The sequence below is a fragment of the Hippocampus guttulatus genome, chromosome 4, assembly GCF_054856545.1.
Source record: "Hippocampus guttulatus isolate MCC_2025c chromosome 4, RoL_Hgut_1.0, whole genome shotgun sequence".
Taxonomy (NCBI): Eukaryota; Metazoa; Chordata; class Actinopteri; order Syngnathiformes; family Syngnathidae; genus Hippocampus; species Hippocampus guttulatus.
Genome location: NC_141264.1, coordinates 5,431,895 through 5,457,429, shown reverse-complemented (window position 1 = coordinate 5,457,429; position 25,535 = coordinate 5,431,895). Strand labels below are relative to the sequence as shown.

Here is a 25,535-nt window from a genome sequence, read left to right as displayed (position 1 = left end):
CACTTTTGTAGTTGTCTTTTCCTACAGGCTCCATAATTAAAATTAATGTTCAACAGTATTCATTGTATCAGCCAGTGAACATGAGATGTATTGTGAGTGACTAAAAAGTTGTGGTGCCCTGCGATTGGCTGGAATCCGATTCAGGGTGTCCCCCGCCTCCTGCCCGAGGACTGCTGGGATAGGCTCCAGCACACCCCGCGACCCTAGTGAGGATGAAGCGGTTCGGAAGATGAATGAATGAATAAAAGGTTGTAACATTTCTTCAACATGAGAGTACGAATTTGTATTCACATGCAAATAGACAGGTGTCGTTCCCCAAAAAATAGAATATCGGGGGGAAGTCCATTTATTTCAATAACTTGTTTTAAAAAGTGAACCATTTATACTATCTTAGGTCACTACACTCAAAGTAAAATATTTCAAGCCTTTGCTTCATTTTTGATGATTATAGCAGATACCTGTATACCAAAAAAATCCCGTGTTTCACAAAGTTAGAATGACAAAGTTCAACATTGTACCCCACGTTTGTCAGCTAGTTAACACAAAGCAATTGCAAAGGTTTTCCTCAGTCTTTAATTTGCCTCAATCTGATTTAGCAGGCTTCAGAATCATGGGGGAGACAATTTACTTCATGGTTGTGCACAAAACCATCAGTGACAAATTGCAAAAGGTCAAAATAATCTGGATGCTCATAGAGCGCTGTTTTAGAAACACTCAGCACAGAGTACTTAGTGTTACGTAAAAGGGGAAAATACGGTTACGAAAGGTGCACGTGTGACAGGGATGACCACAGCCTTGAGAGGATTGCCAAGCAATGGCGGTACATAATTTCTTATTTCTTCTTTTTTTTTTATGGCGGTCCATAAATCTGAGGGAGAGTGTGCGTGTGTGCGTGTGGAGAGAGAGAGAGTTTATTGAAAGGAAGATTACAATCTAATTCTATTTTCATGGCCAGACTTGCAGCTTCTGCATGAATTCTTTTCCCCCGACAGTTCCTAAATGCAACCCTATTACCAAATTATTGTGCGTCGTGACGTATTATTTCAGCGCCAATAACTTGTTTTTGATAATCTGGCGAACACTTTCCTAAAACATGCTGTAAAAGAAGGACTCATTCACAAGTTAAACGTGTATTTGAAGACATCATGATTGCGGAAATAATCTCAGCATTGAATGTGCTCACGAAACCCCTTGCTGGTAAGTGGTTCACAATGTATAGCGGTTTGAATGGAAATGACCACGTAATTGGAAACGTTCCGAAAGCCCGTATCGCCGCCAAGCTTTTTACGCACGTAACAGATGTCTATTTATTTATGCATGTGTGTCATGATTCGTTCAATGTTGCAAACAATTGGAAATACGTTTGCCAGACATTCCCAAACAGTTGTAAGGTTGCAAACAGTTTTTCTTGTCACCATCAAATGTTTTAACATATTAAACATTTTAATCTCTTTTACCCATTTTTGCTTTTTGTTCATCTAAATGTGCTTTTGTAAATTATGTATGCTTGTTTTAAGTGCACATTTTTATCCTGTGTTTTAAGCTCTTGTAAAGTGTCTTTGAGTATGATAAAAAGCGCTTTCAAATAAAATGTATTATTATTATTATTATTATTATTTCGACAAGAGGTCCTGTTTTAGGCCGTTTACATTGTTGGCGAACATCTTGGGAGATTGTGTGCAACCTTGAAGGAACCCTGACGAAAAAAAAACAACATTCGCTGGTGCTCACCGATTTGCAAACCTTCGCCCACAAATAACACGGAACCGTTTCAGTTTGCAAATTATGGGCTCACTGGTCGACAACGAAAACGGATTTTTAACTCCATTATTTTTTTTGTTGCATTTATTTTAGTTTTTTCAAGAAACAATCATTTTAATGGTATAATGAATTATCATCTGTGGTCATTTGTAGATCTTTATTTTGTTGATTACGTTATCAACCAACTGCATAGCAAGGTGCATATTGTTATGTGTCACGATAATGTTGGTGGTGTTTTGTTTGCAGAAGCGTCTGGATGTAATGCACAAACCTCAAAGGAGGAGGCGCTTCGGTTAGCACTGCGGGGGAACATAGATGTTCTCCTGGAGCAGCTACACAGTAACAACAGTCTGCCGGAGGCAAGGAGACTCAGGGAAGATGTATTGGTTGACGCAAGCTGGTACTTAAATGATACAGAGGATGTGATTTGGAGCTTTGTCCAGGAGTGTCTGCTTCTACTGCTCAGCTTAGCACGCCACCTTTCTGCTGAACTCAAGCTTTTCCAGCAGGCACCTGCTCCTTCTGCCAAATTACGCACCCCGGAGATGGCTCCCCCGTTACCACCAGATGTCCTCAGTTTCTCTCAACAGAAAACAATTGGAACAGCCCTTCAATTTGTGGTTTCTTTTGGCCTCTGTCCATTCTTGGCTCCAGGAGTAGGTGTGCCACTAGGTCACAGGTCTGCATTTGGCGCCATGGTGGAAAAAATGGTGTCTGGTCAAACTGCTGTTGGAGCAGCACACCAGCTTCTGACAACAACAACTATGTTGTTGCGCTTGGCTGAACTGTCATCTCTTGCCACGCTGGTGTTCACCCGGCACCTGGGAGATGTGATAGCGGCACTCTGTCAGCTCGGTTATCAGCCACAGAAGTCCAAGATGACAAGCAGCACAAAGAATGTTCAGGTAGTGCTTCCTCATGTTGGTTTATTTGCTCTCTCCGTTGATTGAATTCAACTCGTGTGTCTCTGTCATGACTAATTAAGGAAATCATCATTACCCAAGGCGGCCTTCTTGAATATGACTGTTGTATTGGATCTCATGAGATTGTACAAATTGTGTGTTTGGTGGATTGTACTGTATGTTTTAAAATTTTCTGTCAAAATGCTGGCACAGGCTGAGATTTTTTTTCTCTCTTTAGGAGTTGAGTGAAGAGGAACGTAGAAACAGTCGGGACGTTCTCCAAAGTCTTCTGGTAAAAGTGTATCAGCCAGTCGTTATCAAGGAGCTTCTCATTTTACAAGGTGGAGCCAAGCAGGTATGCCTGAGTCTTGTTTAAATAAAATAGAGGCTGGACGGTGGAATAGTGATTAGTACATCAGTTTTGAGGTTGGGGTCTCAATGTATGCCCTGTGATTTGCTGGCGACTCCTCCAGGTTGTACCCCGCCTCTGACCCAAAATCGGCTGGGATAATTTCCATCTCACCTCTGACCCTAATGAGAATATTATGCAGTATAGAAAATGGCCGGATGGATGAAATAAATAAAAATAAAGGGAAGAAAAATACCAATATGCAACTATGAGGCCCAAATGCAGTCATGGGAAGGAGGCTGAATGTACCGTCTGATGTCTCTCCCATAAGTCTGGTCCATTAGGAAGCTCTGGTAGTTCCAGAAGCAGGGGAGCTCCTGCCTGGCTGAGGCGTCTTTGTGGTCAGTTACTATCTGAGCGTCTGATGCAGCCTAATGGGGTCCAGGCTGTAGTCAGAGCCATCCTGGAGGGAGGAACAGGTGGGCGAGTGGCAAATGATGAATCCCAGAAACGCCAAACAGAAATGTCTCATTGAGCTTCTTTCTTTGATACTGCTTATGTCCTCTAGGTGGGTCAGATTGGAAGAAATGTGACAGTATAGCCAAGATTCTCACAGCATGCCCCCAACAGTCTGAATCAGCTGACACCTACTATAAGCAAGTCTGTTCTCAGGTCAGTTTACACACTCAAAGCTACTATGAAAATAATGGGACTGAAAAAATGCCTCATAGAGCACCATCATGAAACATATTAATCAGTCTGTGTTGTAATTTAACCGTTTACACCATTTAGGGTTGTTTGATCTGGAGTCCATTGTCGTAGTTTCATTAATTACCCTCATCTAATTGCATGAATTTGATTGGTTTGTGTTGGTGTAGATCCTTGAGCTCTTGCATATCAAAGACAAGCTTACAGCTCAACAGTTTCAGTGTGTGGCCACAAGGGCAGCTCTCAATTTGCTGCAAGAGAAAACCAGATTTGCTCAGCCCTACTTGCTGGTTCCTGTGTTGAGTCCTCTCTACCACTGCATCACGGCTGCTGGTTAGTAACAATCCCAACACGTGCAAAAGATTTTATTTTCAATAGATGAAATTGTCAAATCTGTCAGATGTAGGGCTATAGCCAGTGATGCTGTGATGTTACTCCAAAATGTGTCTGTTTTCCATTAACAATTAATCATATATGCATTCAATCTTGAAGTAAAATTCCCACCGGATTATGTGACTGCAGGAGTTCCCAAATGTAATTGTTTGTAAACAATGAAGATATTTTTTTTTTTTTAAGAAGTACTTTAGTCCAGTTATGTTGAGTAACCCCCTAGTCTTTTTAAAGTAAATATTCTCTTTATTTTCTTTTTAATAAAAACAAACTTCATTCATTAACATCACTGTTAAAAATGCACTTCTGGTTAAGTACATTGAATTTTAAGTAGGGCCTTTAATCTAACTTTGCTACTGTTAAAAACAAAAAATCCGTAAACTAAGTTACTTTTTCAAGGTACCGTAACTGTGGCAAGTCTACATCGTTTGCGATAACATGTTTTCTATTACGGTGTTTTTCTTGAGCTCGCTACCACCCGTTGACATAAAATTTCATAGGTCCTAAGAAGTTTTGGAACAAAAATAAGATAAGCATCTAGTTTAATATATTTTACACTATGTTGCTCCCTTAGGCTAGTTATTATATAGGTAGCGACTAGGTACAGTATGTCTGGGCCTCATCAGGTATTCCATAAAAGAGGAGTTCAAGTATGTGTTAAAAAAAAGTGTACATCTAATCCACTTTTATGAATAATAGTTTGGAACATTCATGGTTCTTCAGAACGCGAGCAAGATTGGTGACCTGGTCTTCTCTCTCACTCATCTCCCTGCTACGTTGCATACTCCCCAGCATGTCTTGTGGACTAATGACATTTGATTTCTTGACTGCTGCAACGTTCTCTTTGCGTTTAAGGCATCTTGCGGTGCCCTTGTGATCAACAGAAAAACATTCTGTGTCCTGTTCTTCTCTTTAAGCTCTCTCTTCACGGCAGGTTTTGAAAAAGATTATGATTGAGACTGGTTGACAGAATACCTTTTCCTTATACTTGGTGTCACTCTGGAATGATGTTTTCCAAAAGCTGTCATGACCCTCAGCTATGGTAGCCCCCTCAGTGATTAAGAAAAAAAACCCACGGCAAAACAGATGGGGGCCGCACAAACTTTGATGTCAAGCAAAGGGCCCCAAAATATCAACCTGTCAAACTGTGCTTCACGTAAGTGTGTAACAGGACAGAAGGAGCGATATAATTTTTGGACTAAAACATAGTGGCTAAATCCAATTTAAAGCCACTCAGGGGAGTAGACATGTAAGAGTGGTTTGACATGCTTTATTGCACTTGTGAAAAGTCTCGTGTTGTTTAGACATTTCTATTTACAAATGTTCATGATTATCCAACTGTAGCGAAATGCTCCAAAATGTGTTCTATCCTTTCAAAACAAAAACAAATAAGGTGGCAAACTCAAGGCGGTCAAAAAAAAAACTATCGTTCCTTCTACCTACTCGTCTGCAAACCGATGAGTATTTCCGATTGAGATTTTATTTTGTCAACATATACAATGGGGACACCTAACTGTCCACTTGGTGATCGACATGTAAGCACCTGTTTCAATTGGAAAAATGCCAATAAACAAAGTACTGCCTGATTTTTTTTCCAGCTGATGTGGACTGCCAAGTTGCCGTGGAGGAATGGGAGATGACACAATGTGTGGAGGACATTAACAAGGTCAGTTCGTCTAGAAGCGTCTGCAGTGTGGCTCATAAGAATGAAATATTTTTGGAGAAAAAAAACAGGTTGTCCTCGGTTTATGATGAAGTTCAATTTCAAAAATAAGGTCTGTCGCGTTCACGGCCACTATGCGACAAGACACAATTTTTTTTTTTTCTTGAATGAGCTACAATGAACTGGCTTGCACGGGTCTGCGAAATTACCAAAACGTAGTTCACCTTGCCCCTCCCCCCGCCTGCGCAGATTTAGATCTTACCTTGCGCCAAACTTACAATAGACACAAAAATAGAGCCCTCTATAACAACTGCTATTACTAAGCGAAACCAGTACCCAAGCACCACAGTAATAAGGGGTGTTCACACGGCACACATTTGCATCGGTGCTGCACTGACGTATTTTGTTGCGATATATCTTACACCGATGCAAATTTTGTGGAGCGTTCACACGTTAAAAGCTGCTGACTAAAGAGAAGCGTGTTTACCCCGGTGCAGCCTCACTTGCGTTCACATGGCAGTTTCTGCGGCCGTGCAATAAGATAGTATTAATGCGGAAATAAAACAAAGAGCTGTCGTGGTGTTTCTTTTTAAAACATACTCTGTATTAATTTGTTTAACTCAAGCAACTACAGGCACGTTCTTCTCCTTCTCGGTCTCTGTGCCTTCTGTTCGAGAGGCGTTCAATGACTGCCCCCGAAAACGTAAATCAACGATGACTTCAATGGACACTCAGAAAAGCCAAACAGAAAATCAAGAGAGGAAATCACAAAATAAATTCTATGGGGGGGTTGTGAACACACAACAGAGGAACCAACTACACAAACAACTCCAAGACACTCCAGTCTCCTACAAAAGGGAAGATGACGGAAGTACAACAGAGCACGAAAGCAACGCATACTACCCGTATGTAATCCACTCTTCTCATGCGTAGCGAGTCTACCCTCGCTACCCAGGTAGCGTTCACCCGTACCATTTTACATCGGTGCTGCCCCGCAAACGAGCATTTACTACGGAGCAAATTTTTAAACCACCTCCTTGAGCAGGGTTAAATTTGCTCCGGTGTAAGCTATTTTCAGGGGCTACTCTGGTGTAACTTTGTACGTGTGAACGTTCTACGGGGGCAACCCAGGTGCTGCACCGGAGCAAAAGTTGCCGTGTGAATACCCCTATATACTACTCTTTCTATTGCATGTTTAATGAGTATATATGAGTTTATAGGGTTAAATGTTTTTGTTTTTTGTTTTATTTTTTATACTCCAATGTCATGCATATCACAGTGTTTTTTTTTCCCTATGGATTTCTTGTGGTCAGATTTGGGTTGTGGGCAACAGCCCTTCAACTCCTCTTCTCAGAGCATTGGAAGAAGTTCTTCCAGTTGTCTTCACACTCTTCTGTTTCACCAAGCAGAACGTCTGCAACCTACGGTACATTTTTTTGTTTTATCAGGACTGCCATTCGCTCTTTATGCATGGTGTCTTTAAAGCTTCCCAGTTTCTCCACATTTGGGGACGATAGGTCATCTGCAAGAACTTCTCTTTGGAAACGGAGTGTCATGCCTCAAGAGCAGCTGCAGAGAAAAGTCATTGCAAACTAGTTGTTGGAGAGATGCTTGTCTACATCCTAACTACTGTTAAGGCACCAAACTCTCCGATTAACCCCAGTTCATGGGGACAACACAGTTTGTGTGTCCCAGTTCTTCTAATTCTCTATGTGATGTGCAACGAAAATATACAGAGGTTGAAATTGAGATTATAATTAGTGTTATAAATAAATTAACAATACATTTTCGGTTATGTGATGTGAATTGAGTTTTTTCTTTTTAGGAGTATTCTAAACTGTCGTTTGTTGTTTATTATTCTAAAATGAAGAGACATTCAGTAGTTGTTAAAAATGTGTTTAGTTTTGAAAATAATTTTGTTCTCCAATGAGGTTGTGATGCCCTGGCTGCATTCACACACACACACACACACACACACACACACACACACACACACACACACACACACACACACACACACACACACACACGTGTGTGTCTGGTAGTTGGTGCCCTCTTCAGTCCAATTTGTTTAATGTTCACACTGACATTTTTATAAACAGACCAGAGGACGTAAAAGGCAATTAAAAAATCCATGACGAGATAGACCATGGATGAATGGATGGATAAATTGTAAGTGCATTCTGTGCACATTGTGCCCTTTTCATTTAGTGTTCACACTGACATTTTTATTATCGGGCCAAAGGCTAAGCAGTTAAATGATGCATAAAGTCATGTCTTGGTTGCTCTGCTTTTACAATGCTCTCTGGTGGATAAAATGTGCAGTCTTTTGTATTTTAAAAAACACCTTTGCATGCCTGGTCAACCCACATTCACAGACTGGCAGAGAGCCCGCTCTTCCGATGCATTTGCTTGTTTGTACTGTTCACTATGCGTTTTCTCTATGCTAACTGCGTTTATTACTGATCCTCTTCATTGGACGGCGCTGCGTTCACATTTGAGCTCCGGTGTTGGTTTCAATTCAACCAAACGTAACGAGTGTTAGCGCACCGTCAATCTCATCTCTCACAATTTTCACTAAAATGAAATATGATTCTCTATTGATCTTATTGCAAGTACTGCACATGATTGTATTTTGTGGACTTAGGTTTAAAGCTTCTCTTCACCAGTTGAATTGTACCCCGCTGCTATAACATTCAGGAAAATGAACTGAAAGCACTCTGATGATAAACTCCGTGGAATCGGGGGTAGAACCCACACTACTGAGATTCAGTGTGTGCCGAGTCTGTCTGCTTCGATTTGGTTGGTTGAGATGAGAGACAGGCAGAGGGAGTAAGGGAGGGTGGAGGCCAGAAAGAAAAAGAGAGGAAGGGATTAGTGGAAGGATGAGAAAACAAATACAGTAAGGACGCTACGTGATTAGACTGCTGTAATAGATTCTTCATCTACATATTAAAGTTATCAACAAAGGACAGTTTTGCGCCTTACATTTCTGAACCAGGGCGGCCCGGTAGTCCAGTGGTTAGCGCGTCGACTTCACAGTGCAGTGGTACCGGGTTCAATTCCAGCTCCGGCCTCCCTGTGTGGAGTTTGCATGTTCTCCCCGGGCCTGAGTGGGTTTTCTTTGGGTACTCCGGTTTCCTCCCACATGCCTGGCAGGCTGATTGATCACTCAAAATTGTCCCTAGGTGTGAGTGAGGGCGTGCATGGTTGTTCGTCTCTGTGTGCCCTGCGATTGGCTGGCTACCTATTCGGGGTGTCCCCCGCCGACTGCCCGAAGACAGCTGGGATAGGCTGCAGCACCCCGCGACCCGAGTGAGGATGAAGCGGTTCGGAAGATGAATGAATTTCTGAACCAAACCAACCTGTATGCATTCTTGTAGCCGCTACTGACCAATAAGAGACGAGAGCAATGTCACATGGTTTGTTGTTTTTATAGATCATTGGACAAATGTGTGTGTGTGTGTGTGTGTGTGTGTGTGTGTGTGTGTGTGTGTGTGTGTGTGTGTGTGTGTGTGTGTGTGTGCGTGTGCGTGTTCTTTCTGCTTCACAGAGCTCCATGTCAGGATATTTTGCTGTGGTACCTGAGCCATGCTGAGACCTCTGCCGTCCTATCGCTACTCAGGCAGCTCTCAGGTTTACAGTATCTCAAGAATGACGTAGCAAAAGGCTTCCATTTTAGCCCCGGCAGCAATGGTGGAGTCCAACTTAGCTGTAGAGTAGGCTGCAGGTGATGGATCTAGTTCTAAGGGGGGTCTTTACAAAAGGTCTCTATTATAATCTTGACCATGGTTTGTCTCTCAGTGATGAGGATGATGCTCTGTATGAGAAGCTGACAGGCGAGCAGTGGAGGCTAGAATGTCTGACTCACCTGCTGGCTGAACTCAAAGACAGTGATGTGCCCGGAGATTTCTTCCTTGACCTGCTGCAGGTGAGAAAACCAGTGTTTTTTTTTTTTTTTTTTTTAACAATGCGATTGTCATTTGTTCACCTCGGTCAAGCTCTGACTGCAAATCCAGTCATCTTGTCAAAATCAGAGATAACTATAATGCACCACACAAGGCAGGAGTTGTCCCGATTCCCTCCTTTAACAAGCCTCACAACCAGAAGATCATTGGTTTTTACTGCTTATACCCTTTAGGTCACTGATGTGGAATGAACCACAGGGAAAAGGTTAGCTGACTGGTGGCAGTGATATTTCAAAAGAGGGTACAGCATGAACTGAATACACTCTGATTTGCACTGTGACCATCCTCAAATTAAGTTCATTGTTCATTAGGTCCATTGCAACTTCAATATATTCCTTTATGAATGCTGGTCTGCAGTTACATACTTGTGAGGAATAAATATTGTTAATTCTGCACAATCGATATCTTCAACTAATGGGAACCAAGTAAGTGACACTACGGAGAAATGCATCATGAAGGACTTCAAATGTTTCTTATTAACGTGGTTAATAAATACTCAATTTCCAAAATGTTTTTTGGGGGCGGTGGTGTTCCTGCAGGAGCTAACCAGCTGGACGGCAGTAGCTGAGGAAGAAGAGGAGAAGGATGGACAGCACTTGAACATATCTTCCATGACACTCTTGGAGGTGGAGCAGGAGCAACAGGGTCGGGTTGCAAGGCAAGGCCACACATTGGCTTTGCTTCAGGTGTTGGCCATAATGGTGGAGTCCCTTCAGCATACTGTGATACTGAGAAAAAACATACAGGTTTGTGACCAATGTACGTCCCCACAGATGCATCTGGAATGCTGAACAATCAATGATAAGTCCTTCTGCTACATTAGGACAGTGACAAATGTAATATTTCGTGGTTGGTTATGTTTCATTTTTCATCACAAAGAAAGATTGATTATTTTCCGTGCAGCCTTTGTTTTAACAGTCACATGCATTCTGTTCGTTCTTTTGGGTTCACTGTATTTAGTCGATTTCCAGATTGTCACCACATTCCTCTGTAATCTCGAGACGGAATACAGGCTCACCATTCTGGAGCCATAACATGATAAAACCAATTGCAATTACGTCAAGCAAAAGAGAGAAAGCTGGCCTACAACGATAGCGACTTTTAAAGCATTGAAGAATCCCTTACAATTGAAGTGTCCCTATCCATTCATGAACAAAACACCACAATTCAATTTATTCCTCCGTTAAATTGGCAGGCAAAATATCTGTGTACGTTGGCATTTGTAGTATGATCTAGATTCTAGATGAACAATTTAGACAGCAATTCAAGGTTGTTGTTTTATTTATTTATTTTCTTAATGGGAGATACACTCATGGCTGTAGGGAAAAAACAATTTTCTTATTTGGCTCGGGCTAGGAGTCAAATAATGAAAGCAGGCAATGTTGAGTCATACTATTGGGAAAATAAATGCTCAGTGGTTGTTAAATTGAAGCAGATTAAGGGAAGGGGCATTACAGTTTCGATAATGTATTTGATAAGCAGAGTAAATATTTGTTTGGTTTGAAATGTAGTACGAACACGTTGCCTGACAGATTAAGAAATGACTCTCGTACATTAGCATTACATCGTTGAATAAACTTATTTCTGGCACGCAAACCTCTGGATCGTGTTATAGTGGTTGAAGGTTCTTAGATAAAATACTTCTCATAATTTTTCCCACAAGCATTTTGTACGTCTTTGCTCTTGTAAAATAGTGATTGCTCTTTTATTTTCCACAACACTGTACTTAAGAGGCAGCGTTTGTCCAAAGACAATGTTTGATGTCATTCTGTCTTCTCCGCAGGTGATCGACTTTATAGATTCTCTGCTTCAGAGGGCATGCATCGTTCTGGATAAGGCAAATGGTGTTCTCATTGAAAACCCGATCGAAAACCAAACACTGAGTATGGCGATGGGCCTGGTGGCAACTCTGCTTTCTGAACCCCAGGTACTCCCTTCTGAGACACATGTACTGTAGTCACTCAAATGAAAAACAATCTTGTCAAACATATGATTCTTGAATACACTGTGGTTGTATCGTCATCATTATTTGGGTCATGACTTTTACAATTGTACCACGATGGTTCTGAACAGTCAACATGACATTGACCGGCAGCAACTATTCGAATGTTTGCATCTGACATACAATATCTGTATCTACAATCAGAAATGATGACATATTGCATGTTAGTGATCGTTTTCCCCTCTGCTTTCATTTTATCCCTCACGCTCGCCAGATACAATCGACGGCTTCCCTTAATGAGGCAGCTCTTGATCATTCCAGTCATGAAATACCACATCAAGAAATGTTTCACTTGTACTTCAATGTTATCCACAGCTTTCCCCTGACGTCTACTCTTCTATGTCAAGACTGCTCCGGCCGCTAGCGACTCTTTCTCAGCAACATCCGGAGGTGTTCATCCAAGAGCTGGCCTCAAATTTAAGAGCGGTCATTGCTACCCACGGTGCCTATCATCTCACTTCCAGCGCTTTCTCAGGCTCCAAGGACAGCAACCTACCACCCAAGAGCGACATTCTGCCTTCAAAGAAAAGAAGCGAGATTGAAACAAAGACACCACAGACTTGTCCCCCGTCACCTCTATCCGTCACGAACAATCTTAAACAATCCCATATCAAAGAGCCAACGTCCTCTGAGGACTCTGTGGCAGGTGAAATGTCACATTCCTCTAAGGCCTTTTCTGATTGGCTGCTTGAGGCGTGTCACCCCGATGTTCCAACCAGAGCATTTGCCCTGAGGAAATTGACCCAAATGGTGCAATCCAGAGACCAAGAAATTGTACAAGCCCAGGAGAAAGTCCTGATTGTAAGTTGTGTGTTGTTGATTTTCCCCCATTTAGTCAGTGCGATGAATGTACGTCCATTTTTAAGAAGAGGTGCAGGTGTGTTGGGTGCTGCGGGTTTCGACAGCCTCTTCTGGTGCAATTGTATGTCTGTGTGTATAATGAATGAACACTTGAGCCCGCTCCTCTCGGGGCAACATCGGTGATACCGAGGGACTTGTTAGTTGCCTCACGCATGTAAGGAATAACAACTGCTTCAATATTCTCTTTTATCGACGTGCCCTCGCTCTCACATTGGACAGCCATTAACCATCTGTCTGGACAGCCCAACCTCCCAATATTGATTTTTATTGTGTTTGTGTCATTTTATGAATGTTTTTCCATATGGTAACGCGAGGTTATCTTTATTCCTGGGGGTGAGTTTTGAATTATTCCCTTTGTAGTCTTGGTGCTTTTTCCCAGTTTGGGTCCTCTTTGATTTGTATGTCTGTCTTGCTTAAAATATGATTGTGTACATCATCTTCTAGTGTTCAGTATGTGGCGATTAATAAAGCAGTCCATTTGTTTTCACTAGCTCTTTCTTGAAAACCTGGATCATGAGGACTCCTTTGTCTACCTGTCAGCCATTCAAGGTAATGTAATTTTTGTTTGTTTGTGAATAACATATAGCGTTATAATTGTGGGAGAACTCTTTGAGTATCTTTAATTCCTCATGCAAAGACATCATGTTTACTATCTTTAGGACTTGCTTCATTGGCTGATTTCTATCCTGAGAGAATTCTGGAAAGGCTCCTGAAAGATTTTCAACAAGGTTCCTCACTCTCGACATCCAACAAGGACCAGTCTTTGGAATTTCGACTTAAAACGGGAGAAGTCCTAATGAGGGCAAGCAGGGCTATGGGTGGGTATCATCACCTCATTATGCATTTTGTGTATCGCTACTTCACAGTTGCTGATATATTGTCATTACTTTATGTTCCTAAGGGATTTCTGAAATTCAGTCTCAAATGGACAAACATAGTTGTCAAATTATATTTGAAACAAAGATGTGCAACATAGTTGCGTTGGCAATACACCTTCATCCATAACATTTATCCATAAAGCTACCTCAACATGAAGGATCAACAAGAGCGCCTGCAATTCAACGCTGATAGAAAGCTGATGCATGAAATGCGCAAGATGATTACAGAATATATAAACAGCCTCTAAGTGTTGAAGAGCACATTGTTTTGATGGCACCACCATTAAATGTTACCTTTGCTAGCTTGGGGAATCTCACTGCATTCGCTCTCCATTTATTTTCATCCTCCACCAAATGTGCTCTCTTCCCGTTTCCTACTTTTTCAAACCATTTGGGATCCCATTCATGCAGTAAACCACTTTCAGGCCTGAGTTTATTGTGCCCTATGCAGGTTGTTGGCAAGTACCGTACTGTAGTTGCAGGAATTATGCTGTTGATGCTTCACTATGTTCCCACCATAATGCAGTGTGAATTTGAACATTGGCGAACATTGCGATTTCACCTCTGAGCTTGTGGAGATTTTCTCTGGGTACTCCAGCTTTCTCCCACTTTCCCCAAAACATGCATGTTAGGTTAATTGGCTGTGAATGTGAACGTTAATGGTTGTGTATACAGGTACTCTACGTGGCCTGCAATTGGCTGGCGAGTGGCGAACAATCTCTAGTGCATGGGTGTCAAACTCATTTATGGCGCGGGCCACATTTTAGTTTCCATCTCACTTGGAGGGCCGTTATGACTGAAACCATATAAAGAAGTCAAGAATAAGTAAGTGTTGATTCAACTATTGTTTAAGCTACTATCGTGAGGGGGTTGGTAACAAGAAAATGGTGAGAATATATCTGTTATTTATTACATGTGAGAATTTAAAATTTTGGTCGACATTTTAGAAAGGATCATGGAAGTTGACATGTTTGAGCTGCTTTCGCGGGCCACATAAAATTATGTGGTGAGCCAAATCTGGCCCCCGGGCCTCGAGTTTGTCACCTGTGCACTTGTGTTTCCCCTGTAAAGTCAGCAGAAATACTGTAAAGGCTCCTGCTCAACCGTGAGCCTCATGAGGCTGCGTGGATTATTAATTATGCTTAATGAAACATCCAAATTCCTGGTAAAATGACATTTTCTGGATCCATTTTTTCCCCGTGCAGAATCATGTAATTTTTCCAATAAATGTTAGTGCAGAGGCATATTTTATTCATTTTATGCATAGAAGACATTCACCACAAAACCTATGACTAAAATCTCGGTTTAACTCCCCTTCCTTTTGTTGGTTTTATCTGCCAGAATCCCATTGCTGTGTTTCCCTGAGAGAGTTAAAAAAAAAAAAAATCCCTTAAGGTTGGCTGGACGTTTCAGTTTGTCCTTTACAAACATGACTCATACTACCTACTGAGATGTGGACTTGGATAACAACACATCAATGAGATGTTTATCTTTCCCAATGGAGTCAATGGAATTGTAATTTACAGAATGCACTCAACAGATCTCAGTACCATAAGCCAATCAGCTCTCCCTGTTGAGTTGCCATTGCTCTCACTTTTTGCAAGACTCTCAGTGCATCAACTATCATCACAGCTTGTTAAGGGGAGTGAGAGTTATAGCTAGTGCACATAATACAGCCTGAAATCATTCTTTGGTCGATAGAGAGCTGTGTTTCTTCTCCAGGGTGGTGAGCAGTAAAGGTTTTTTTTTTTATTTTTTTAAGGCTTTTTTGGCTGTGAAGTTATTTGATGTTGGCCGTCTCTCACCAGCGGTCTTGGCTTTCTGTTTGCTTTGGCAGTTTATGGGGGGAAGATCTTGGCTAGTATCTCAAAATAACAATGTAAGAATTATTTGGTGATCCACTGGTTGGTAATGGGAATAAGGATTTATCGTACTTCTCCACCATGCATCTATGTGCAACCTAGAAATGTTAAAAGCACAAATAATTGGGACAAATAATTTATTTTTTTTTTGCTGCATCTTGATGCAATAAGTAACAATAATTGGAATAATATCATCGCATGTAAAGCAAAATCAATATATATTTTTTATGCAATACAAGTACCGGTATATGATATTGTCATATTGACTTGATAGTAAGTACATTAGGGGATGAACAACTTTATATTTGTTGTAGTCGACGTTAAGGTAATGATAGTCGAGTCAACTTCGAATAATCTCTAATGTCATGGATTTTTTTTTTTCCAGTGGTCAACAGTGCTGTGCACACCTCAATACAAAAGCTCGCTCGCTCGCTCTCCCCATCGTCCTCGGTCATCAAATCATCTTCAGACTCTCACTCTCAACTTTCATTGCCTCGCAGACAGCTAGAAATTGTAAAACTACAAAAGTATTGTCAGATCCCGATTACCTATAGGACTCTTGGGAAAGTCCTGGCCAACTCTGTTTAAAGGGTTAAAACTCCCATCGTCCCTCGCCTACTCTAACGCAGTCACCGGAGGGAACGGGAATTTTCCTAAGCCGGCGTTAGAGAGACTCGTGTGAGTTTCTCACTACCTCAGTTTTAAGAAGTCAGTCCTGTTTTAGGCCCTCTCATCCACCTTTATTGAGTAATCTTAATACAAATAATACAACTCGGCTAACAGCAGTTGTGGTAAGCAACATGTTCAATGGAACCACCTTCTCATCTTCTTCCCTTTTCCTCCTGCAGGGGAGTTGGCGCCCCACCTCGGTCGTCCCCTGATTTCGGTGTTCCTGAGAGGAACCAGAGACTGTGACCAAAGCGTCCGTGCCAGCAGTCTCTCTAACCTGGGAGAACTGTGCCAGAGACTCGATTATGCACTCGGTCCGCTGGCCCAAGAGGTAAAGTTGAAACAAATGGCAGTACTGTACCTTTATGAAAACAGATGGACATCATGAAACATGATTGCAAATGCTTCTACGGTGACAGGATGCATCCTACTGATATTCCTGTTTCCATGATGAAACAGTTTTGACACCGGAGAACGATTGTTGCAAATCTCCATAGCAGTGATGTGTCTCACTTGTGTGTTGTTCAGCTGAGCTCCTGTCTCACTGCTCTGATAAGGACAGAGAAGGAAGCAGAGGTGAGGAGAGCTGCCGTCCATGTTATCACCTTGCTGCTCCGGGGCCTCAGTGACAAAACCACCCAGGTACAAACATACAGTCATTTACGTAATGCATAGTGTTGCATTCCCCAAAATAAAATATTCCTCAAACTTGCAACTTTCAATTCACAGTGGATTATTATGGGACTGCAAAGCAAGCATAGTGGTACGGCATTTAAAACAAGCAGCTCAGGTTGTCACAAACAAATCTTTTTGGAATCGATTATCCTATGGACTATGAATTGTGATTACTCTGGGAATCTTCCCACCCTGTGCCACATACGCACGTCCGTGTACATGGGCACGCTTCTTTTTTGTTTCAGCTGCTGCTTCTTCGTACTTGGCAGACATATCATTCTATCTCGGTTGCGCTCAAAACACCCTCCAAATTTCCTTGTACGTGCTTGAAATTGTAGCGCACATCTAACAGCATAATGTCTACAGCATTTATAGAAGGCATCTTTATATTGATATTGATCTATCACGATACATATTGCTATTCAATTATTGACCAATTGTACAAAAAAATGTTCCATTGTCCTCCATAATTATTGGCACCCCTGGTTAAGATGTGTTTCATAGCCTGAAAATCAATTCAATTTTTATTGCAGAAACATACTCTCATAATGAAAATTGTAGACATGATTCACCAGAGACAAAATCAAGCTCCTCCCATGGCCATCTCAGTCAAGTCGCAAAAGGGCTCCATTGACTGTATAGTTAATTTTCAAAATAATTTGGGAAATACCATATCAACACATTCACTAAACCAGTGTTTTTCCAACCCTGTGCCGCGGTCTGCAAAACATGCAGCAAAGCTGAAACTGTAAGCACATTTTCCGATGGAAAAATACGGACTAAATGGAAGCTGGACTATCTCAAGCGATACATTCAACAAAAAAGTCATTTGAATGATGTTGGAATTATATAAAGACTTAAGATGGGAAAAGGGATTGGTACAATATTGAGATATTGTTGGAGAAAAACAACCGGCTGGCACACAGAAAAAAAATCCGACCCTGAGCAAGTTAAAGTTCTAATTGGCTATATTTTACTTGCCATTAAAACGAATGCACCAAATATTGGATTGTTGTTGATTTGATTCTTATTCAATGTGTTATAATATAGCGTTAATTTTCAACGTTAAAAAAAAAAATAATAATAACGTAAATTCCGGATTACAAGCCGCTACTTTTTTCCCACACTTTCAACATTGCGGCGTGTAATATGAAGCGGCTTTTTAATGTATTTTTTCCATCGCGGGAAAAATGTGGACCAATAAAATGAATGAGGCTTTCACTGAGGTCCAATGAGATTGTATGACTAATCACAACTTCCGCTCTTTTTGCCATAGCGGGGGAAAAATGTGTTACCCGGCAACAGTCGACCAATAAAATGAATGAGTAGTACACAGGGGTCCAATGAAATTGTATGATTACCGGTAATCACAATTTCCTTATTTCGGTCTTTCTTCTAACCCTGATCAACATGGAGAATACCAGACGAAAAGCATATGATGCAGCTTTTAAACTAAAAGCGATCACTCTGGCAGTTAAAGAAGGAAATCGAGCTGCTGCCCGTAATCTTGGCATAGACGAGTCGATGGTGCGAAGGTGGAGGCTCCGGCAAGAAGAACTGAGCCAGTGTAAAAAGACAACCAACGCTTTTAAAGGTTTTAAAGGTGGGCCGTCGTGTTGTTATAGATTCATGAAATGGAAAAGCCTGTCTATTAGGGCACGCACGACGTTGTGTCAGCAGCTCCCTCCCAATTACAAGGACAAACTTGCTTCGTTCCGCACATTCACACAAACAAAGATAGCGGAGAATTCCATCAGCCCAGATGAAATAATAAATATGGACGAAGACCCTCTGACATTTGATTTGCTTCTCACTCGGACTGTAAATGAAAAAAGTGACTCCGCCGTCATACTGAAAACAAACGGCCACGAGAGAACACATTTTACCTGTGTTTTGAGCCGCGCAGCATCGGGCCTAAAGCTGCCAACGATGATCATTTTTAAGCGGCTGACTAGAGAAATAATTTCATATATCTTTTCCCATTTATATGATTTGCATTATTCTATTTAAAGCCTAGTGGGTTGCAGTATTTCTCCTCGTAATTACGCAAATGCACATCAAGATCTCTTTGTCTGGCCTCTTATGTGTTTCAGCGTAATTTCGTTGTGCAAATGCATTTATCATGCTCATAAAAATATGGAGATTATTTTAACCTTAAGAAATTTGCGGGGTTTTTCTGCGGGGGTTCAGCGGGGGACCGCATCAGCGGCCTCACCCGGAGGCGCTCCACGGCGGCAGGGACGCAGAAGCAAACCCCCGCCTACTCATTGGCCAGCGGTTTATAGTACGGTGCGGCGCACATAATTACAAAATAGATTTTTCTTCATAAATCTGAGCTCTTAATCAGGTGCGGTCTGTAGCCCGGAATTTGCGGTATATATTATAGTAACAATATAACACTCGACTGTTAAAATAAGCTTTTTTTCACATTTTTGGGTAGTGGTGTGCCGCGGAATTTTTCAATGAAAGAAATGTGCCTTGGCTCGGAAAACACTGCTCTAAACACTTTATCACAAGTGTTTTGTGGAATTCATTTAATCGTGAGAGCAATTTGTTCAAGGTGTGCGCCGTGTCCTTGAGCTAACTTTAAAACTGTTTTGACTTGATTCACACAGGTGCAGTTACCTATGGAAACAACAGACATAATTATGTAAATAATCAAATTTCCTGCATCAGTGTTTTTATGTTTGACAGACACACCAAAATATTGAAAGCACACACCGTTACTTGCCCATATTTGGAGGTCCTTACGTAACGACTTGTATGTAATAGAGAGGATTCTCCCGCTAGTTGGACTATTGCTGTTAGCACTCTGAAATCACTGCACCAGCCAGTCTTTTATTAGATGCACCTTCTCACATCAATGCGACGGTGCCCTCGAACTGAACACTTTCGACTTTGATGCCGTGTGACGGTGTGGCAAGCACCCAACTTGCAATGCAACGCGACACAGCGTTCCATTCTCAAACCCTCATAGAACATCAACGTTATAATAGTTAACGAAAACAAAGTAACAAACTCAAGAAAAAACAAATGTTCGAGAGTGCATTAAAAAAAAATTACTCAAACTCCATTTTACGTTTCTAAAACTAAAATAAAAATGTCTGTTGCATCTTTGTCAATACATTTCCTGAAGGAACTTTCATGGTTTATTTGAAAAGTATTTATTTTGGTGATACATTTCAGTGATACATTCACACCTATGGTCAATTGAGTCTTCTTTACTGGAGTTGTCAGTTAACCAATCATTTACATTTTGCACGGGAAATGTGGGAGGAGGCCAGAGTATTTAGAGAAAACGCACGCATGCTCAGAGAGAACATGAACACTGCACCCAGAACCTCATAATTGTGAGCCGGTCATGCAAACCATTCCTCTAGGCTGCCCTCAATGAATTAAGCAGCATTATTGATTCTTTTATTATTCAATCGCTGCTAGGTACTCATTAAAACCTTGACCTCCAACCGCTACCAAAACAGAAATGTGATGAGCGGTTCAGGTGTGGCTGTGGTTCTGATCTTAGACCAGGCTCTGTCATTAGTGAACAGCAGCTGCAGTGCACCAGCTGTACAGGGTTTAATGATACCCGGTGACATGAGAGCAGAAACACATCACAAAGGTTAGGCCAGGTGGTGACGCTCGTGTGGAGGGTGAAGGGTCATGTCAGGATTATCTCATTGTGCGAAAAGGATTGGAGCTGGCTTCACCATCATTTCACCGGTGTAACTTCCATCACTTCTCTCCGTGTCCATCAGGTCCTCAGTGACGTTTTGTTGGACCTGTACCGAGCTCTAAAGTGGGTGCTTCGATCTGACTCGGATGAGGTCGCCGTGCTTCACGCCCAGCTGGCTCTGGAGGAGCTGGATGACGTTATGCGAAGCCTCATCTTTCCCAAACCAAAGTTGGAGAAGAAGATAGTTGTCCTCCCCTAAAAGTTAGATCTTTTACAGTATTACTTTTTTCTTTACTTCTAGCACAATGCTTCACTCCATGTGACATAGTCTTGGCCGCAACCCTACAGAATCACAGTGCATCACATTGCATTTTTTAATAAGGACGAGTGGATCGACAATGTCAGTATATTCAGTTGTGGTCTAACATATTGATCCTGTAAAGTTTTACTAATCATGTCTTCGCCTGAAGAAGAGTCAATACGTTTTTGTTATCATGTACTGTATGACTTAATTACCCTTTTAGGAATTATAAGATAAGAAAACCTTTATTAGTCTCGCAATGGAGAAATTCCCAATTCACAGCAGCAAAGTTATGAAAGGAAGAAGTAGAACAACAAAATATAGGAGCTGCTGGAAAGGCAGCCACTCTCGCGGCGCCATTTTGAAGTCAAAATAACAAAAATAACACAACACAACACATAGGCGTGCAATCTTCACCACTTTTCTGCATACACTTTGTTGTCTGAAGCAGTTCTAGATGAAAGAGGAGAGGATCAAAGTGTCCTTTCACCAGTGGATCAGAGACGTCATGCTGAAAATGTGCACACGTCTGCTACAAGCTAAGTTTTGAAAGCAAACACGAAGCTGTAGCGTCCATTGACGAAAAGAGATGAGTTCACTTCTCCTGTCCCACGTAATCCGCTTCAAACTCCAAGCCGCGACTCCCAGTTCCAAATCCGCATCGGCGCTCCGCGCTAACGCTCCTTTCTTCTCATCGTCGGATCCTCAAGACTTACATCCATCCAGCCGCAGACCGTTCAACAGCACCGATCTCTCCGCTGAACAAAGCGGGGCTGTGAAAAATGCTGCCCATTACAGGCGCAAGACACAAACGCCCCGGGACTGTCCAGCAACGACAGTCAAATGGCGCCGACATTCCTCCCAGTCAACAGTGCTGGTATACCCATGCTGCCGAGAAGGCGCAACCACCGAGCACATTGTGTTATTTGGAATGAGGGTTGAAAAATTGCTGCAGACTTTGAATTTTCCATGAGATATTAATGGCTTTCACGGGAACGAATGAGATATTTATAACATTTCAGGTTTGTCAACATAAACGTTGGGGGAAAGCATGTTGTAGCAGAAATATTGGCTTAACATTCCCCAAAATCATTTAACTCGTTCATTCCGCAAGACGTACTTGTACGTCTTTTTAAAATTAGGCGCCCGCCTACCAAGGACGTACTTGTATGTCTAAGTCTTTGTTTTGCGTCATAGAAAGGAGGAGGGTCCGATGCAATCTGTGAATGAGAATAAGCCGTTTGCATTGTCAATCATGTCAAACAGCGACCGGTGGCAGTGGTGCCTCACGTGATTGAAATGCATGCTTTTACAAAAAGCTATTTTTCTCTGTTTTTTGCCCAGGAATCGCCATTTCCATGAAATTTAGCCATTTTGTAATGCCCGATTGCTGAACAATGGAAGAACTTTTTTTTTCCTGAAAGAAGAGAGTCCAAACTTTATTTTAGGTTCCATGTTTATATAGCATTTGAACCAAATATTATGTGGGCCTTGCAAGATCAGTCAAAATCCAGTAAAATGCTGGGACTGAGGGGATTGAATGAGTTAAACTATAATATTAAAAAAAAAAAAAAAACCAACAATCTTAGTGTTCACTTGAGAAGTGGGTGGGCTCAAGCAAAATGTGCTCTCTCCTTAGTTGTCCAACACATTTAGATGCAAATGCCATGAAATAAAAGTTGGACTTCTGAACTTGTCTCAGGTTCATCTTTTGATCTGAAACTCAAATGTCTTCAATATACTGTATCCAATACTTTTAGAGGTGACTTTATATAGGAAACGACTTTGCCGTTCCAATTCTTTTGGACGTGACTTTATATATACTGTTTTAGATTACCTGACTGTGCTCATGACAAACTAAAATATTCATTATGTTCATGTGTTACTCATTGTGAAAACTAAAAATAAATCGGCATAAATTCCGTGAGTTATCCTTATTTAACATGGAAAATGCCAATCTGGATTGAATACATTTCCATGGAACGCTTCTAGATACGTACCAGAAATGGCCCACCCCACTTGACATGAAGGTGTAAGAGAGAGAATTGATCTGTTTATCCCGCTTTGAGTGGTGTCAACCACGCATGTGCGTGGAATAACTCGAATCCCTTTATGCACATTTGAAATGAATTAACGTCAGTACCATATGCTAGCCTGTGAAAAACATGTATCATGTTTGTCATTTTTTTTAAAAACTTTTACGTTCGTGGAGCATTCCGAACATCCAATTAACGTAAACCTTTCAAAAAAAAATGACCAAGATGGACATACATGTTCATCACAGGACAGCGCCGATATTTTAATTGGCCATTTTTTTTCTTCAACAGGATCAGAGTAAGGCATTTGTTTGGAAATGCAATGTAAGTAATCTGTTAGAAATGTGCCTTGGAGTATTGTCATACAAAGCTGTACATTTATACTGAATTGGAAGGTGGGGGTGCCAAATAAACACGCCCAAATGGCTTTTAGGGTTTGAACAGGGGCCGACTCATGAGGCATTCCATCTTTTGTCCTCCATCCCTCTCATCCATCCACCTCGGTGTACGAAGCCTCCCCTCTCCCCCCTCAGACGGCAAACATGGCAGACTTCAGCCTGGTTTCCATGGAGACATACGGAATCGAGGTATTGCAGTGGCATGAGGCGCTTTACAAATGCAGCCTCACTGAACCAGCATCTTAATCAAAGCTGTGTTTATTCTGGGGTCGTATATACTGTTCTGTGGGGACTTCAAAGTGGAATGAGTCACTTGGTTTGGTGCTTTCCAGAACCAAATCTCTGAATATATGATGTTGACAAAAGTATGGAGACACTTCATCAGTTGAAATTAACTGCCACATTTTCGAGCATTTTGACTTTTTGAAGACCCGTAGGATATTGTGACCCATATGATTATATACACACCAACCAAATAAAATAATAGTCTCTCCTTTCACCAGGAACAAATGAAGACAAGTTTTGCCTTTTTTTAAATTCTTTTATAATCAGCAATAGAGGTGAGTTTTTTGTTTGTTTGTTTATTGAACATAAAACATATATACAGTAATAATTTGACAGAAAATAAGGTAGATAAAAAAAAGTAAAAAGAAAGAAATCAATCTTCATTCAACACAGTTATGTTCAAGGGAGTAGGAAGAAGTAAAAAACTTATCTAGTCCTACCCCGTTATGTGATTGTATCTAATAAATCATTTTTATATCAATCAGAAAAGAAAAAAGTAAGAAGAAAGAAGTCTCCATTAAGGCTCATACTTTACCCTTAACCGTGATATTTTTACAACTTTTGGTTTGTATCGGGATTATATACTTCCACACCCTGACACTCTTGTGTCAATTTTCTCTTGTATTCATAATGGATATTTATATACCTTTCTCTATTTATCAACTTAGTTCTGATTTATCATTATATTTCATGTTTTGAATTTATCATTTTAACTCTGATTGATGTAGGTTGTTTGTACTATTTTTTTGAATTTGTTTTTGAACTCAGCAAGCGATTTACTCATTTTCAGGTCCGTTTCGAGATTATTCCACAGATTAACACCTTTGATAGATACACTTCTTTGCTTGATGTTTGTTCTTGTTTTGAGTTTTTTGAATAAGTTATTACCTCTTAAATCATAGCTGCTTTCTCAAATTTCAAAAAACTTCTGAATGTTTCACAAAATGCAGCCATTTCTCCTAACGAGGTTGATTTCATATTTAAAATGGTGCATCGCTGCCATCTACTGGTGGTTGTGCATCACTAATGTAGTTACTGTCAAAATGTGTGTAATCACTTGTGAATATTCGTAAAGAGCTGATGACTATCGGGGACTGTATCAATTTCAAGCGGGGGTATCAGACTTGAAAACGGAAGGTTGCAAGGGTCATTAAAAAATTATTCTAACGTTCATTGATTAAACCTTGCAAAAGCCAAGCCAATAAGTAATTCTGTTTTGTTTGAGATTAAATTTCTGTAAAACCTGCTACAATACGGATTTCTGTTAAAGGTATAAAATAGAGTTTAGGATATATATTTTTTTGGATTTTGGGATGGCTTTTGTCACTTTATTCCATTAGAAGAGTGCTGCCCCTGTACTGAGCAACAGTTGAATCACTATTATTAAATTTAGAAGCAAAACATGAGCATTTTATATGCAAGTAATGCTGTCTAAAATGGCACCTGGGCCATAGTTTGGACTCCCCTGATTTAACACTGATGACCGATATTTTTTCAATGAGATTTATTATCACAAATGAAAAATACAGTGAATAACTTGACGTTACCTCGTTAGGAACTCGCCCCTGCCATCTTTACACAGGCCTCCAGATCATCTTCACTTTTTGCTTATTCTTGATATTGAGCAAGATGATAGCATTTAAAACATGGTTGTCAAACTCAAGGCCCGGGGGCCAGATCCAGCCTGCGGCATCATTTTATGTAGCATCGGCAAATCGTGTCTCAACTTCTTGTTTGTTGCAAATAGTCTTCATTTTTTGATATGAGATATTGCTTTTTTTTGTTACCAATCCCCCCCCCCCTTTAAAATAAATTGAGAAATAGTTGAACAAACAACTTAACTGGCTTCTAATTTCAAAACTAGTTATCCATCAATTTGTTGTGTATATGTGATAAGGCAATCATATTTATGCGGGTTCACAGTCATAACGCCCCTCGGGGGAAACCAGAACTACGATGTGGCCTGCGACAAAAATGAGTTTACCACCCCGTTAAAAGCGTACCGTCTTAAGTATCACTCTACAATTAAAAAAACAACACATACCTTCACTGCAAAAACAAAATTTTTACATCTTGAGGACTTGTGTAATAGAAAATGGCTGGGTATATCCCTAAATCGTATTTTATCACTTTTTTGTGTCATAATTCCAGATT

At 40.9% G+C, this 25,535-nt stretch overlaps 1 protein-coding gene across 1 annotated transcript; it reads left to right on the top strand.

Annotated features, from left to right (window-relative positions):
* Window positions 1–66: 66 nt before the first annotated feature.
* tango6 (transport and golgi organization 6 homolog (Drosophila)) lies at window positions 67–22,354 on the top strand. Its single transcript, XM_086108256.1, has 18 exons — window positions 67–1,197; window positions 2,008–2,666; window positions 2,902–3,018; window positions 3,344–3,491; window positions 3,581–3,684; window positions 3,891–4,053; window positions 5,709–5,776; window positions 7,087–7,199; window positions 9,327–9,503; window positions 9,578–9,704; window positions 10,281–10,487; window positions 11,525–11,668; window positions 12,059–12,544; window positions 13,096–13,153; window positions 13,264–13,422; window positions 16,193–16,344; window positions 16,542–16,655; window positions 20,444–22,354. The coding sequence occupies exons 1-18, from the start codon at window positions 1,146–1,148 to the stop codon at window positions 20,618–20,620; spliced, it is 3,225 nt and encodes a 1,074-aa protein (XP_085964382.1). The 5' UTR covers window positions 67–1,145; the 3' UTR covers window positions 20,621–22,354.
* Window positions 22,355–25,535: the final 3,181 nt, after the last annotated feature.